At 41.8% G+C, this 17,061-nt stretch overlaps 1 protein-coding gene across 1 annotated transcript; it reads right to left on the bottom strand.

Moving 5' to 3' along the window:
* Positions 1-11,691: 11,691 nt before the first annotated feature.
* LOC146642802 (uncharacterized) lies at positions 11,692-17,061 on the bottom strand. Its single transcript, XM_085399323.1, has 7 exons — positions 16,825-17,061; positions 15,787-15,903; positions 15,434-15,659; positions 14,970-15,070; positions 12,843-13,031; positions 12,701-12,775; positions 11,692-12,579 (listed from the first exon to the last, which is right to left on the bottom strand). Exons 1-7 carry the CDS (start codon positions 17,059-17,061, stop codon positions 12,436-12,438), a joined length of 1,089 nt encoding a protein of 362 aa, XP_085255449.1. The 3' UTR covers positions 11,692-12,435.

The raw sequence follows: 17,061 nt of genomic DNA, 5'->3' as shown, positions 1-17,061 counted from the left end.
CCGGCAGCCTCGCCTCTGTCAGTGCGCCCCAGGGCAGCTGTGGCTACAATGTAGCTTGCCATCGCCAGTGTGTGAATGGGTGAATGACTGAATGTAGTGTGAAGCGCTTTGGGGTCCTTAGGGACTAGAAAAGCGCTATACAAATGCTGACCATTTACCATTCAACTCATGATCAGCGTTCAAGTTTTCTTAAAATCTTGTAACATGATAACTAGAAAGAAGACAGCTAGGATTTTCAAACTGATCCCATAGATGGATCTACTATGAAGCTGAGGGACAGCACTGCTTAAAAGATCCTTTTTAAATGACTCCAGCTGTCTGATTTAATGAGACCACGTGTGCTCAAGTTTCCTGCTCTGACTCGGCCTCAGAATGTCTAGAGGCAGAAATCAAGCACACTCAAAGGAAATAAGCGTATCAGTGGGCATGTGCTCAGCACGCAGAGTGGGAGTGACTAAAGGTGCCACTGCAGAGCATCGCAGTTGTTTCGTGTGATTAAGTTGTGTGTTTATGAACCTGTGAGTGTTAGTCCTTTTGGCAGGATGACTCGCATGAAGCTGTTATAATTGTTTGTGCATGTTAAAGTTATGCCTCAGTTCTTTGATACCATGTTGGTAGGATTATTTGGCACTAAGTTAATAGCAGTGGCTGTAATCTCCCGCAGTCATTACATCCAGCGGTATTACAAATAAAGGACTTTTCTATTGTTTAGTTTAACTGTGGCTAGCTTGCCATGTCCGTGCCTTATGATTGGCAATTTGTATGACGTGCTATTTAGGCAATATATGAGCTATAGTGACCCCTTGTGGATATTGTGAGATATTGCTGTGTTGAGTACATTATGTTTTCAATTGTTTTTCTAGTTATTTGTGACTCTACTAATGATAAAATTGCCTGTTTCTGTTTCCAGAAAACCATTGCTCATAGTCCCACATACTATACAATGATAAGTTCAAGTATGGCTGTACCTAATTTGGATTAAGCCTGGCAAGCACTTTGATGTAAACATTTCTTCTGTGGGACTTAAAGACAGTTAACCCAACTCCTGGACTGCTGCAGTCTTCCTGACAGAAAGCTTAGGCCAGGCTTGTATGCCCAGTATATATATTCTATAACGTGTGTAACTACTTTGTTTAGTTGTTTTTGTTTGGATTTAGTTTTGTTTTTTTCTTTTCAGTGTATTTCAGTGTCAGTAATTTGTGTAGTGCTCACTCACATTTTCAACTGGAAAAGACCTGCAATAGAAACGTATTTAGGAGCAAACAAGTGAATGAAAAGTTTGACATCATTAAGCCCAAACAGCACCTAGTTTTCAACAAAAACACATAACATAAGAGCAGCAGTGACGATGCAGCTGACACACATGAACCCATTTAAACTGGTCCCAGTGTTTTTAGCCTAACTTGAGTCTTGAACCATTGGGGCAAATGAGAAATTCCAGCAGTTCTTGAAAGCAGCAACTCTGTGCTTTTTTGTGATGTTAGGGACATTATGGTAACTCGAGGCAGAACACCATCCAAATCTTGGTAAATAACACATGAAAGAACAAAAGAAACAAACATGGTAAAAAGAAGCCAAACGTGTGATAACATTGTTCCATCACGCTCACTCACTATTCTCTCAACCTTTGCCTTCACGGGGCTGCTGCAACAATGTACCTGGGATTACCGTAATGATGCAAATATTAATGAAAAGTGCAGAGTTGCTGCTCTCAGGAATCATTGGACTTCTTTTAATTGAGGAAATGGATCAGGAGTTACGGTAGTTACAGATGTTTAATACAACCCTAGAAAAGAGCTTTCTGTAGTGCTGTGCGATACGGAAAGATGTTTTATGTATCCGATACAAGTAAATACAGGGCTGATATGATCTATACTTTTTAATGTGGATGATGCATCATCAAAATGCCAAATTGTTTACATTTTCATGACCTTTACGTTGTTTTTTAGGGGGCTTCATCCTAATGATTATTAATGAGTTAAAACCGAGGACAGAAATAATAAAAGGATTTAGTTTGTAGCCCATAGTTTAAAAACAGTATTCACACATTATCCCTTTCTTTAACAGCAACACAAAAGGATCATTATATTCCATTAAATCTGAGCCATATTATATTCAGTATATTTATTTTAATTTCAGTAAATGTTTTTATTTAAATGACATGTTTCAGTGAGATAAATGTGTTATTTCAAGGTCGTTGCATCATTTTTACTTTTCGAGTTGGCTAAAATAAGAATTAGCCAGTTGCACTTTAAAGTAATATAACCAACATATCGCCACAGTTATCTACCTGGATATTCTTCAGAGCATGCTTTCTTGCATGTGACAACAAGAGACCTCTCGGTTGTCTGGTGGAGCATTTAGCGCCTCGCTACATGTTTCCAAATCGGCATTTCTTCTCAGTGAAAGCTGTCCTAGAGAAGTAAAGCAAGTTTGTAAGTTTCTCTCTCAATGTTTGTAACGCATTCCCACGTTAAGCTTAACAACCGATATATGGAGCGACTGCCGCGCCTCCTCTCCCCCTCCCTCTCCTGCTGCTACTTCAATCATGAAACTAATCAATGATCAGCTGATCGCAAGTTCCGTCTCTCTTGTTTGTTTCCCACTTTGCGCCAGAAAGAGGAAACCAGCAGATAAACCACAGCAGCACGTTTAAGCTTGATAAGCTGTTGTTAGAATTTATTTAATATTACTTTAATGCCTAATGCTATAAGTAGCTGACAGCTGGTAACTGTGCAGGGGCGGGTCTAGCACGGTTTTGCCAGGGGGCCAGCTGGGGCATTAACAGGGAAAAAGGGGGCACAAAGAAATACTTTTCTTTCTTATTCTCGTTTAAAATGTCTCGCTTTTAATAAATAATTATCTGAATCTTACAACCAAAGTTTTTATCTAACGTAAAATGTATAGAAATCTAATATTGTATATAGTAACTATTAAGTCTAATATATACCCTAGTAAGTTATAGTACTTTTTCCTTTGGGAAGATACCATCTGTGCAGTCTGCAGTTCTGTTGAAGAAAGATGTTGAATCTATTTAATTGTTGTTGAAAAATAATTGATTTCTGTGCATTTTTTTTAAATACATGCATTAAATTAAAGTCGATTATGTCGATTAAGCATCACGAGGCAGAGGGTGGGCGATGGTTCCCTTTAGTTTTTTTTTTGCTGGGAGTTTGCAACCCTATTAGTTAGGTTGTTTAATATTTCTGCTAAGTACTCTTTAAAATACCAGAATAGGGAGGATGGTGCAGGTTTAAGTTTATTAGATTGATCAGTGTTGCTGAACTATGAAATATTTTGGGTGCAGTGTGTTTTTTGCATACAGGTATAACTAAATAACTTTAATGTTTTATTTTTTAAAACTTGAGTATGAACTTATACAAAATAAAGAAAGATATTAAAAAAACTGTTTTATTGATTATAAAAATACGCTGTATCGGATTCATATCGATACTGGACACAAAAAAGTGGTATCGTGCGTTCTCTAGTCCATACAGGAGAGAACCAGAAACTAAAGAAACTAAATTGCGTGTTTACCTTTATGTTGACATCAGTGTCTGTTTTTTTTATTATTATTATTTCAGCATTTCAGCATCTCAAAATATTTTTTAGATAAAAGCAGTCAAAATATTTTTTTTAACAGATGAATCATTAAAGGATGGCAATTTCTAAAATGGTAACCAAAAGACCCGTGTGTTTTCTCTTTGGAATAATAATAATTATTGCTCATTAATAAGAAAACTATTTCTAATCCAATTCAATTTTCGAACAATCAATAAAATACTTTATGACTAAAATGATGAATAACTGCAGCCCTAGAATAAACACATTTTAGAGAAACTTGTGATTTTTGAGATGATGCAGTTTTAATTTGATAGTTTTTCCCCTTTGGTAACTTTGCTGTCCTCGCCCTGAGTTCCTTAGTTTCACCAGCTAGACAGCGAGATAACGATGCTCCAATAACCAGACTTATTTTCCTTTCTGCGCTGATTTATTGAAGAATGGCCTCTGACCATTGCCTTCTCTTTGACCATCGTAAAACTGAAAGTACAAAATACTGTATTAGCTAACTAACATTGTAAACTAGCTTGTTACACTCTTACTGCAAGCTAACAGTAGATTACAGCTCAGTATTCAATACCATCGTTCCCTCGAAGCTGGACAGGAAACTGCAGGATCTAGGACTGAGCAGCTCCCTCTGCAGCTGGATCCTTAACTTCCTGTCTGATAGACGCCAAGTAGTCAGACTGGGCAGCATCACCTCATCCCCCATCACACTGAACACTGGTGCTCCACAGGGGTGTGTACTGAGCCCTCTCCTGTACTCACTCTACACCTATGACTGCACAGCCACTAACAACTCCAACATCATTGTGAAGTTTGCGGACGACACTACAGTGGTGGGTCTTATCACCAACAGTGATGAGACGGCTTACAGGGAGGAGGTCAGCGCCCTGACCCACTGGTGTCAAGACAACCATCTCACCCTCAACGTCGCAAAGACAAAGGAGTTGATAGTGGACTTCCGGAGGAGCAGAGAAGTACACACCCCCATCACCATCAACGGCGCTGCTGTGGAGAGTGAGCAGCTTCCGCTTCCTTGGTGTACACCTGGCTGAGGATCTTACGTGGTCAGTACACACAAACAAAACAGTGAAGAAGGCGCAGCAGCGCCTCTTCTTTCTCAGGAGACTGAAAAGATTTGGCATGAGCCCCCGCATCCTCAGGACCTTCTATCACTGTGCCATTGAGAGCATCCTCACTGGATGCATCACCACCTGGTATGGCAACAGCACCGCCTACAACTGCAAAGCTCTCCAGCAAGTAGTGCGGTGTTCTGAATGGATAATTGGAGGTGAGCTTCCCTCCCTCCAAGACATCTACAGGAAGCGCTGCCTGAGGAAAGCGGGGAGGACCATCAAGGACTCCAGTCACCCCAGCATAAACTGTTCAGACTGCTTCCATCAGGAAGGAGGTTCTGCAGCATCCGGTCCCCAACCAGCAGACTGAGAGACAGCTTTTTCCACCAGGCCATCAGACTGCTGAACACGTCATAGACACCTCAGCTTCACTACTGGAACTTCAACATTATGCACTACACACTAGGGCTGCTCGATTATGGCAAAAATGATCATCACGATTATTTGACGATATTTATTTAACCCTTTAAGACCTACTATAGAACCAAGTCCACCAGAGCTTATATTATTTTTTTTTATATGCTGTAGTGCCATTTGTGGGAGCATTTCAAGTTGCTATACATCAATACAACTGTTATAGCCCATATTTTAATAATATGTCTGCATTAAGTCCATAGTAATTACATAAATTGCAAAAAAGTGCAATAAACTACAAAAAAAATTGAAAATCGTTTTTGTTTTGTTTACATATATTTCTACTTGGAGAAATTTAAGAGGTTTATCCCTCAAAACTTTAAATACAATAAAGTTGCAAAAAATAGTTTCCCACCACAGGAAATTTATTTTGAGTGTCTTCATAGTTTTATTTTGGAGATACAGCAATTTTTATATACTGCAGGAAAAACAAAAAACAATCCTATGATGCAAATTTGCAAAGAAAACAGCATGTGCATCATTTCACTGTGGGAAGTGTTACGAACAGCTGATAGGAACGGCAAAGCTTGTTTCTGGAATATTATGTTTTTGTTCCTGCAAGCGCTTTTTATGCAATTTTTGCAAAGCTATATGTGGAACGAAACCGTGACCGAGGACAAGCTGATGGCATCAGATGTAAGTACAACTCCTCCGGTTTCATATGCAAAACAAATTATTGCGCTAGCTTACATGGTTCAGGTTCTACAGGGATTTAAAAATAGTTACACAAAACGGAGCGTGCTGCTCTGACCGGCTTTAAAGGGTTAACAATGACTTTAAAAAATAACATAAAATAGTGTGCAACACCACTGAAGTTTTTTTTTTTTAAACTCTCTTTTCAACCAACGGCAGTCACTCTCCAAATAACTTCTGCTTAGCTTTCCGAGCTTCCCTCGGGTCCTCTTAATCAGCGGTCTCCAACCTTTTTTGCGCCACGGACCGGTTTATGCCCGACAATATTTTCACGGACCGGCCTTTAAGGTGTCGCGGATAAATGAGGGAGGGGCTAATAATCGGCTCAGTCATTTTTAATGATCGTTGAAAGCCCAGATCGTAATCGTGAATAAAATTCGATTAATTGAGCAGCCCTACTACACACTGTATATAAATGCCACTTGTTTTGCACATGTCCAACTACCAACCTCTGTATATTTTATTTTATTGTTTACTCTATTTAATTTGTAAAATATGTACACACACGCGCGCACGTAGAAAAACATATTTAGTATACACATCCAGTAATGCATGTACTATTATATATTGTACATATATTTATTAGTCTCAGATTTAGCCATTCTTATATTTTGCTTGTTTTACGTTATTGTATTTTTGCACACCTCTGTTGCTTGTGAAGCTCGCAAACAAGAATTTCACTCACATGTACTGTACCAGTGTACCTGCACATGTGATGTGACAATCAAAGTGATTTGATAACAAGATAAAACTTTCAAATGTACAAATTATCGTACCATTTTTACACAAAACAAAAGATAATAATTATTTTATTGTCACTCATACTTACAGACATATCTTGTCCAAGGCAACAACATTTTAAGGTCCATATCAGCTTAGAACGATAACTTTCCGCCATCTTTGATTTTTTCACCTTCTCATTGTTCCTTTCCCAAAGTAGTCAAACCCATATTACAAAGCAGCCACTAGAGGGAGCTCTAGGGCCGTTTGCAACCATAATATCCAGTTTACCTTATAAAAGGCAGAACAGTAACTATAGTGTTTGCAATAAATGGAGACATTTAAAAACAGAAAGCGATCATCTACTGTGATTCAAGTGTATAAACTAAACCACATAAAATGGCTTAAACTGAATATGGTCACGTTTTATTTTTTGTGTGGCCATTACTGCATTTTAATGGTGTTATAGATACTGTCGAGGCTAAGCCTACATTTAAAGCCACTGAGCTGTTTGTTGGCAGGTTAATGCAATGTCACTGGTATGAATAAACGTATTAAACTTAGTTCAATAACTGAAACCATACTTATCTTGTCCTTTAGATTCTTTATTCCAACACAATTTAACATAACAGCGCAGCGGTCACAATCTGTTTGCTCCTTCCCAACAACAACACACCTGCTGCTAATGACCTATCTACCTTAAATAGACACACCATATGTAACACAAAAGGTGACCCCTAGTGGCATACATGAGGTACCCACACAAAAATGGCTCCTACAGATACTGAGCACAAATATGAGTACAGAGAATTTCCAGCAAGCTTTTAATACTGTCACAAAAAGGTCTAGAGGGATTTATCAGCATCATCCTGTCAAACTGGTTTTATGGTGGTTTTGATGAGAACAGATTATAGCTTGATCAAGAAGACCAACCGTCGAAGTCCTGTTGGGAAACCTTTGCACTTTTTCAAGGTGTGAGTATCATCAAGTGTAGCAGTGATGTCCTCATTGGTCGTTGACACAGTTGACAACTTGTTTGAGGGATGAAATTGTGGCGTTTTGGTCAGAAAGTTTATACTTGTAAATCAGACTGCAGAAATATTTCTGAAAATGTAGTGGTTTGTTTGTTTGTGGTTTGTTTGTTTGTGGTTTGTTTGTTTGTGGTTTGTTTGTTTGTGGTTTGTTTGTTTGTGGTTTGTTTGTTTGTGGTTTGTTTGTTCATGTTTTTTGTTTGTTTTTATTTCAAATATCTTATAACAAGATGAAACTACAATTGTAAACGCAATTTGGTTTTTTGGTTTTTTCTCAAACTTAAGTAACTGAAACCTTTCATTGAACTACAGCAGAAACAGATTGGAAATGCCAAGTTATTCTAACACTAGTGGACTTGTTAAACAAAACATTTGTTTCACTTCTTTCTCAACATGCAGCACCATTAAGAACAGTGGACCAGCATAGTTGGTCTGCATGAGCACACTTACTGCAACAGTTGTACATGCTGAAACTGGTTGCTGGCAGCTGATGTGAAGAAATGTCTGGACACATCAAAAGTTTTCTTTTTCTTCCTCCCTTGGATAACATACACATGGCAAATAAAAACATGTAACTAGGGTGACGTGAAGTGTGTATCATCAGGTTTAACTCAAATATAATGAGGCTGTCCATCTGTGAAGTAATTGTTCCTTCAAAAACCACTGTGACAACAGATTTTATTTCATTCATTTGATGGTTTTCTATTCTGTATACTGGAACTTTTTAATAGCCCCCCTGTCCACACATCCTTGACATGAGACTTTCTGCAGAGTTGCACATGATGAATGCACACAAAACTTAAAGTGTTGCTGTCATATTTTTTTGGATGTGGTTTGTTGTCATAATCAAGAACGTGTCTTATTTTTTTATTTGTTTTGTTGCTGATCGGCCATTGGACTGCTGAGCCTGCAGTGAACAGCCAGTCACTGACTCTTGATGCTAGAGCAAGGACAACTGAGCTCTCTCTCTCTCTCTCTCTCTCTCTCTCTCTCTCTCTCTCTCTCTCTCTCTCTTAAATAAATAATACGTTCGAGCTGTTTATGTTTTTGACTTGTTATGGACTCTGACTGGCAATGGGAGGGCTGGCGGACTCATATTATGGAGGTGGAGGGTAGACACATTTTGTGTGCAAGAGACCACATACTACAGTGGTGATTGACACAGACTTCAATGGACATTTAGGTGAAGGGAACAGAGGTTATGAGGTGTTGGGTAGGTGTGGTGTTTAGGAGAGAAATCTAGAAAGACAGATGTGGGGCAGATTTTCCAAGTGGAAATGGCCGTGGTGCACACATACTTCAAGAACAGGGAGGAACTTGTAGAAATATATGAAAGTGGAGGAAGCTGCACACAGGGCAACTAAATATTATGCAGAAGGTGAAATCAAAAAGACAGGAGACAAGGAGGTGTCAGGGAGAATGCAGCTATGCAGCATCAAATGGTAGTTTGAAGGATGAGTTTGGACATCAAGAAGAGGAAGTGAGTGAAGGCAGAGACATGCAGGAGTATAAACAGGCTCTGGGTAGTAGGGAAGACTTACCAGATGGCTGGGATAGTACAGCTTTATTGAGATAAACTGCCAAGAAGGGGTTTGACGGCTTCTCTGCACAGAAGAAAGGGAAAAAAGAAAAGTGATTTTGAAAGTATTTGAAGGAAGAGATTTACAAAGAAAAAGAAGTGTAGTTAGCGAAATGAAGAAAATAGACCAAGAAACTGGGAGGCTAGGCATGTAGCAGAAAGAGGTGACAAAGGAAAAGGCTCAGTGCCACGTATGTGAAGCTGGACCCCAAGGAAATGAGGGAATGACACTTGCTAGACAGAGAGTGAGTTTGAATGGATGTTCAAACCCCAAAAAAAAAGATATATTCACATAACATAGATTGAAAGAAGCTGCAGGTGGCACAGCAGCTTTAATGTCTTCCAGACAGGAAGTTTTGGAAAGAAATATCATCATTTCCCAGATTTTACTATCTTAGTGTTCTGTAACAAAATCACTGTTGTGCGCATGGTGTTAGAGATGATGATGATTACAAACAAACTTAATGTGCTAGTCGTGCTTTTCTTGAGGGATTTGTCCTTCGACCAGTTTTCATGTCATTGGAATCATTTGTATTCACTGATTCTGGCACTTATTTCATCAAACCAAACTCCAAGTAAATACTTTCGGCTTTTTGGTTTTGTCAAACAAACTAATGTAAAGAATGCCTGGCTGTGCACTACACCACGCAGTGGGAATTTGTCTTCTCCAGTTAAATTCAGGATTAACTTGCTTTATAACACAGACCTCAAAAGTAACCGTTATAACCCCAAACACAAGAAAATGTGATCTACAGCACAGTGAGAACTGGCAACGCTTATCTGGAGGGGTCAGAGTGAATGAACTGGACACCTGTAGAAGCAGGATTTGATTTCCACTGATTTCCTTTCCGATCCGATACCAAGTAAAATTCAGGGTGGTATCGACGATACTGATCTGATACCGATACTCTGTACAAAAACTTATTTTTTTTACTCTATCTTTTATTTTATCTCAAATTATAGCGTCGTAATGATCACAGGACATCAGATTACTTGTTCTTATCACTTAATGATGCAGAATTATCATATAGAAATGAAAAACCTGAAGTTGTGGCTATTTGTTGCCTGCCTGCAGCATTAAAGGACTCCGTGAGAGACGTCTGTCTCGCCCTGGCAGCACCTCTCCCTCTCCTCCTCTTCAGTTCGCCTCAACATACGCTCGTCATATTCTGTGATATGATTCACTCTGAGGTGTTTGACCAGGTCAGCGGTGTTACCACAACACCTCACATTCTTGCCACATGTATGGCAAACCACGTCTCAGCTGTTCGTGGAGGTAAAATACGTCTGCACATGACTCTGTTTACGCTCAGCCATTGTTGTGAGTGTGCACGCCAAGGGGCCGGACACAATGACGGGTATCGGAGGAATCGATATTTCAGTATCGATCCGCACATCACTAGTTGAGATACGTTTTAAACTGGTCCAAAAAACAAATGCATATTTTCCCGAACCACTGTTCCTTGACTAAGGTGGATAACGTGATGAGGTCAAGGAAGGGTGTGACGGAGATTTGATTGAAAAACTTTGTCGTCCGTTAAAGTTTCACGTTGGCTTTTTCATCTTGAAAGCCCTCTCTGCTCGTGTCCAACCCGTGTGAACAATCATAGATGTGAGAAATGTAAACAAACCGTCCGCAGAACGCTGATCAGGTTATTTTAAGCGCAAGAAAACAAAAACGTTGCGCTCACCGTCGGCGTCACGGACGAGGCCTGGGGGTCCGGGCCCGTCCACAAAGGTCATTGTAACACAAATCATACGATTGCTAATGAAAATGCTATAAAGCTACATCGCAGATAAGTCTCTGGAGTAACAATCAAGGCCATGTTAGTTATTTGATGAATAGTATCTGTGCCACTCATGGCGCATGACTGAGGAGGACATTGACCTCTGCAAGTCAGGAAAGTCTGCTGCTCATTGTATAAATATGAGATGTTTTTCAAAAACCAGCCATCATCTCGGGAGGCTGACTCCAAAGTACCATCTCACTTCAAACTTGCAAAACAAGTCGAGTCGATGCGAGCGCACTGCTTGTTTCTAGTTAGTCTTTAAGGATGACAGCATTAGTCTGCTCCTTTGTATGAAATAAAGTGAGTCGAGTCCATGTGGTCTGGCACCCACCCACATTTCTCTGCTAGTGATCCATGAGGACTCCACCTTGTTGCCAGTTCTCTTGTGTGGAAGCTTCAGGAAATGACAGCTTCACTCTGACGTGTGTGAGCTGTGTGAGGTCTGTGGTTAGAAGTTTACAGTGTTTGCTCTTTGTGTCGTCTGTAATATGCTCTATGGCTTTAAAAAAATGGCCATATGTTTCTGTAGCTGAATTTGTCCATCTCTGACCTTCTGAGACCGTATTTTCAAATAGGGACGTTCTGACTTTTCTTCACCTTGTACTTCATTCTGCAAATGTTTTATACTCTATTAGAGTTATTACATTATTCTGTTATGCTATAAAATCAACCCCCATATAAGATCGTACTTAAGAAATACATTTAAAAACCTTCCTGTGCAAATAACCCAAGTTATCTAGAAGAAATAAAAACTGCACCGCAAACCAAACTCAGGTGTTCGACCTGTTGAGCTCGGGAAACTAACTGGTGTTTCATTTTAGTGAGTGCTTTGTTAGATTCCTTCATTTGAACCAAATGAAGTTGATTAAAGTTGATGCATTGATGTGTTTGAAGTGTTTTGTTAGTTGCGATGGATCTCCTGCTGTCTTTTTTCCTCATTATTAAAAGAGGATTTCTTTGAATTTCAAACATCCATTTCCTGTTTATCTGGTCCCGGGTCACAGGTGCAGCAGTCTAAGCAGAGAATCCCAGACCTCCCTAAACAACCACTTCCTCCAGCATATCCAGGACAATACTGAGGCATTCCCAGGCCTGCTGAGAGATATAACCTCTCTAGTGTGTCCTGGGTCTGCCCTGGAGACTCCTCCTCATGGGACAGGCCCCAAACACCTCACCCAGGATATTTTTAATGAAAACATCACAAATAAGTCGTCAGGTCTGATGGTCACATTTGTGAGATTCAACCACCATAAAGCAGAGATCACACAGGACACACTGTGTAACCCTCAGCTCAGGTGTGTTCAGGACATTTGCTTGGAAGAAGCCGTCTGTGGATAAATCCTGCTCTCCACCTCAGCTGTCAGGTTTATCCAGAGAACGGCCGTCCTGACTTCCAGCAGCCCCACAGTCCTCGTTTCTAATAAACTGGCATCACTGAAATGAACTGTCTGCCTCGCTGTTCAATAATCTGCTCTTTGCCAATTTCCCAGCAGAACCTTCCACTCATATCAGCATTTTTCTGTGATTCTCACATTAACTAAACATAAAAAGCTGAAGCCAACCTCAGAGTTCCCCGTAGTGAGGAAGAGTTTCCTCTGAGCCACAGCTGAGTTTGATGCGTCCACAAAGGAAGACTGACGGGAGGACAGACTCTGGGAGAAAGGCAGATATTAAAAGATATGAATACAAAGTACGCTGCAACAAACAGGACAGCAGATTATGAAGAGCGGTTAGACCTTCATGTGTCAGTCATTGAAATGTGATCAAAGTTACCTGTTTGACATCCTGATAGAAGAAAATCAGCTTCTTGGATCCGTTTGCAGCAAAGAATTCATGGATCAGACTGAACTGGAAGAATCTGACATTAATGACTCAAAGGTTCAACTCTGAGGAAGGATCACGTCTCTGAACTTACTCTGTCATCAGAGACGATGGCGTCTTCCACCGCCGCCTCCTCCAGGCTGCCGGCGTCTGCCAGCCTGCTCATCAGGTATTTATGTCGGGCATCCAGAGCTGCCCGCCGTTCCTCCTTCACGGCTCTCGCCTGTTTGGCTACTTCTCTCCTCGCCTCATTGGACAGCAGCATCGTCCTTTTACCAGACACCTGGAGAAACATCAGCTCAGTCTACAGACGCAGAGACCAGTGAGAGCTTGGCCCAAACATCTGCAGGTTTCTGAGGACCACGTTTGACCCTGACTGGAGGCATCGATTCTGAGTGTGACTGCCTAAACTGAGCTACTGTCCCCCCTCCACTGAGACGTTCTCCTGTGATGTGTCATGGGGGGAAGTGTTCCTCACGGTTGGACTCGTGAGAAGTTCAGTCAGTTTATTCAAACTTTAAAAAGACGCATTTTCAGTCTCTGGATTTCAGCAGAAACAAATGTGAACACAGCACTTTTTGATTGAGTATAAAAGGATGAAAGAGTCAGTGATTAGTAACATTGTTGCTGACTGATGCTGTTGTAGAGCTGTCTTTGGATCCTCACCTTCCTGGAAGCCTTCCCTGGATTGCTCATATATCATTAACTTGTTTGTGTTCAGTAGAATCAGGTGTTGTGGATGCAGGTCGTAGCTGTGTGAGGCCTGTACAGTCAGCGCTGTGTGAGCGCTGTGTAACGTTAGCTTAGACTTCTTTCTGTTGTTATCATCCTTCAGGTTAATGTTGTTGTCATTATGCATCACAGGAAGTGTGGGTGGCTGTTAGCCTCACAGCTCATGGAGAGTTGCTGCTGCTCTGCCTCCTTTTTGATGTTTCTGCTCTTTGTGGCTTTGTGTTACTTTGTGTCGTGTCTGAAACAAAGTGAGTCCATGTTACTAACTGTAGTCGGCTCTCTGTCTCGTGCACAGCTGACTGTTGTCTGAATGAAAGTGTTTTTGTACTTTGTGTAATCTGTTGGGTCTTTGAGCCCTTTTTAAACAGCATATGAGCCATATGTATGTGTGTATATGAAAGGTTGTTTGTAATACATCAAATTGTTGCTTATTCTAGAGCTGCTGCTGTGCCTGATTGGTCTACTCGCTCGAAACTGAAGGTTGACTTGATTCTTTTGGTTTTTTACATTTTGTCAATAAACCAACTTCTTTATGATTTGAACGGCGTCTCTGACGTGTCACAGGCCTGTCAGCTTTCTTGGTGATTGGTATAGATTTGAGCTTCATGCTCTGGCTATTGTTGGGTTTTCCTCTTTCATATTAAAGCTTTTGTCCTACATTTGGCTCTAAAGTCTAATTCTAATCCCAGCACTGTGTCTGGGTGTGTGATGCTTGTTTTCCTGCTCTTTCTCATGAAACAGTCACAACATTCTCAGTCCAACTTTCACTCTTTGCTGCGTTTGCTGCAGCTGCAGTGAACATGGTGCCGTTTGCCTTTAAGAAAGTTGTGCACAAAGGCTTTTTCTCTAGCAGACAGCTGTGTGGCTAAAAGTCAGATCATTTTTTACCACCTCAGTCACACTGGACTGAAACAAGAGTGAAACTAGGAAGAATCAGAGTTTGTCCAGTGACTGCACTGATTTTCTTCATATTCACAAACTGATTCTAAGTAGTTGCATCAGCTAATCACCCGGACACTGAGCGTCCAACACGCTCCCTGAAGGGAAACGATTACATCCTCCAAACAATCACAATCTGTCTCTGAATGACTGGAATTATTCTCTGATTTGTCAATAACTGGAGTTTATCAATGCAGACACGTTGCCAACATGATGAAGTCAGTCTGAGTCGCATCTCTTTGGCTAACTTAACTCAAGTGGTTGCCGACTATTCTGGTTCTATTCCCATATAACAGCAGGGTTGCTGAGCACCTCTGTCACTCTGCACTTATGTTCCCAGTTCTCTTTTGTGGAGGAATTTTCCAGGAATTCCTGGGACCAGCTTTCCATGAGAGACCCGATCAGGAGCGACTGTCCTGGACACTCCCAGCATCACAGGGACTCACAAACCCGTCTACCACAGTGAGAAGACTGATGGTCACAGGCCCACATGTAGCTTTAGATCACACGTGTGCACTTCCTGTGGTCACTGCTGTAACTCTAGACTCACCGAGGGGCCAGTGGTTGGTGAGGCAGCAGCAGCTGAAGTCATGTGACTAATGGCTCTCAGCTTCTGTCCTCCTATTCGCCGGTGTCCTTCACCTGTCACACCTGGTCAAGAAAGAGTGAGAATGTTCAGAGCTTTAATGGAAAAGAATATTATTACATATAAAAGGCCTCTAACAAGTATTGTAGTGTTAATCAGGATGAAGTCCATCATGAACACTTCAGAGTGGTTCAGACAGTCGGTGTTTCATCCACAGAGCCTCCAGTCTGCATATCAAAGGATCCTGAGGAATGACAGTGAACCCGAGTTCCCCTCATTACATTCATGTGTGTGACTGTGAGGAAAAGGTGATTGTATGAACGTGTGTGAGCGAGTGAATGAGGCTTGTATCAGAGTGGAGATAATGTCAGCGGCACAAGCTGGACGCTGCAGGTGTCACATGTGAATCTGTGCATCAGTGTCTGCACCTTTGTGGAGGTGAAGCTCAGGAGGTTTGGATTTGTTCAAAGCTCTGTCTGCTCCATCTTTCTTTCCCTCAGGCCTCTCCAGATCAGGAAGGAGGTCCTGTTCTCCTTCTCCCTCCTGGATTTCTGGATCCAGGGAAGGATCAAAGTCTCTCAGCCCAGCATCAGAGCTTCTGGCTGGGGGAGGACTGGAAGTTTCAGCTGGAGGCTGAGAGCCTGGATCTGCCATCTGAGTCACAATTCAAATATTCTCAGTAATCTCAAAAAGCAACAGAAAGGTGCCATTTTCATGAGCAGTGGGTTATCCAGCAGTTTGATTCATGTCAGCAGCATTTAGTTTGTAACTGCTGACTCACCTCTGGCTGTGTCCTGCTCTCAGGGTCACAGTGGACACTGTACCTTTGACCGAAGCTGCAAAGACAGTCAGCAGGGGTCTGGATGCATTCAGCACCACGTCCTTGTTGGGCAGACACCTTCAGTGACAGGACAGTTTATTATGCTGGTAACGTTAATAAGTCTGTTCACCTGTAGAGCTCATTTAAACACATCAGCTGTAGAACATCATGTGTCATGGCGTGTCCAAATTCACAGGCTGCATCCTCCTGAGGACCCGGCCTTCAAGGTCTACGTGGGCCGGGTCCTCCAAAGGTCGGGTAGGCGGGAAGTGAGCGGCTGTGACGGTCTGGCCTTCAGATCCGCGTCACCGCTGTCTCGGTGGAGTTTAATAAACTCAGCCGTCTGCTCCTTGCTGTCTAAAATCTAACAGGACACAGGAGTAAACTCTCGACCGTCTCACACTTCTGTTTAATCACTTTTCTGTTTGACGTTTATTCAGCTGTGTGAAAACTGTAACTTCAGCCAAACCAAACAAACAACCCTGAAAAAAGCCAAACGATAACATTTTTACGTGATCTAAGTGACTTATATATCATGTTTAAACCTGAACAGCCAAAGGCCGTGGGGTCCAAAAACGATGTGCCGGGAGTCCGCTGTTCTCGCCGGCTCTAATGACCCTCGACCTCCCGGTTAGCTATCCAGATGGTGGGTAACAGACGTCTCCAAAAACGTCAGAGCACTTTTGCAAATATGTGATATCTTGACAAACCGAGCAGATATTTGAAGTTTACACTCCTACATTCTCAAACAGGAGCCCCAGCAGAGATGGATGGCTGGCGCGGCTCTCCGGAGCCCCCAGTCAGAGCAGATGCAGGGCCAGCAGGTGTGGAGACCCCTGGCTGAGGTAGCTGAAGCTGTGGGTGGCAGTCAGCCAGCTCAGGATGCCTTTTGGGCTGCAGCAGCATAAAATCCTCAGCAGGCTGGGTAAGCTTGCGTGAGCTCTCTGTGGAGGCTGTTGCAGCTGAGATGGCTCACCCGAGCGGTGCAAACTTAGTTACCTTCAAGGCTCCAGAGTCAGCTGAGGTCAGCAGCTCAGCCTCTGGGGAGGTTACAATCCCTGGAACAGCCAGGTCTCTACAACCAGAAACAGTCTTTGCATGTGCAGCTTCAGAACCAGACTTGAAGTTCCAGTTAGTGTCAGATGTCCCAGAAACACTCAGGTGCTCACTGAGCAATCTCTTGAGGCCAACACTCAGAAAATCAAACCGTCTTTGGCTGAGCCTTTGTGGGAACAT

The sequence above is a fragment of the Rhamphochromis longiceps genome, linkage group LG23, assembly GCF_057381845.1.
Source record: "Rhamphochromis longiceps isolate RC_006_pf linkage group LG23, R_longiceps_female_GT1.1, whole genome shotgun sequence".
Taxonomy (NCBI): Eukaryota; Metazoa; Chordata; class Actinopteri; order Cichliformes; family Cichlidae; genus Rhamphochromis; species Rhamphochromis longiceps.
This window is presented reverse-complemented; position numbering and strand designations above follow the sequence as displayed.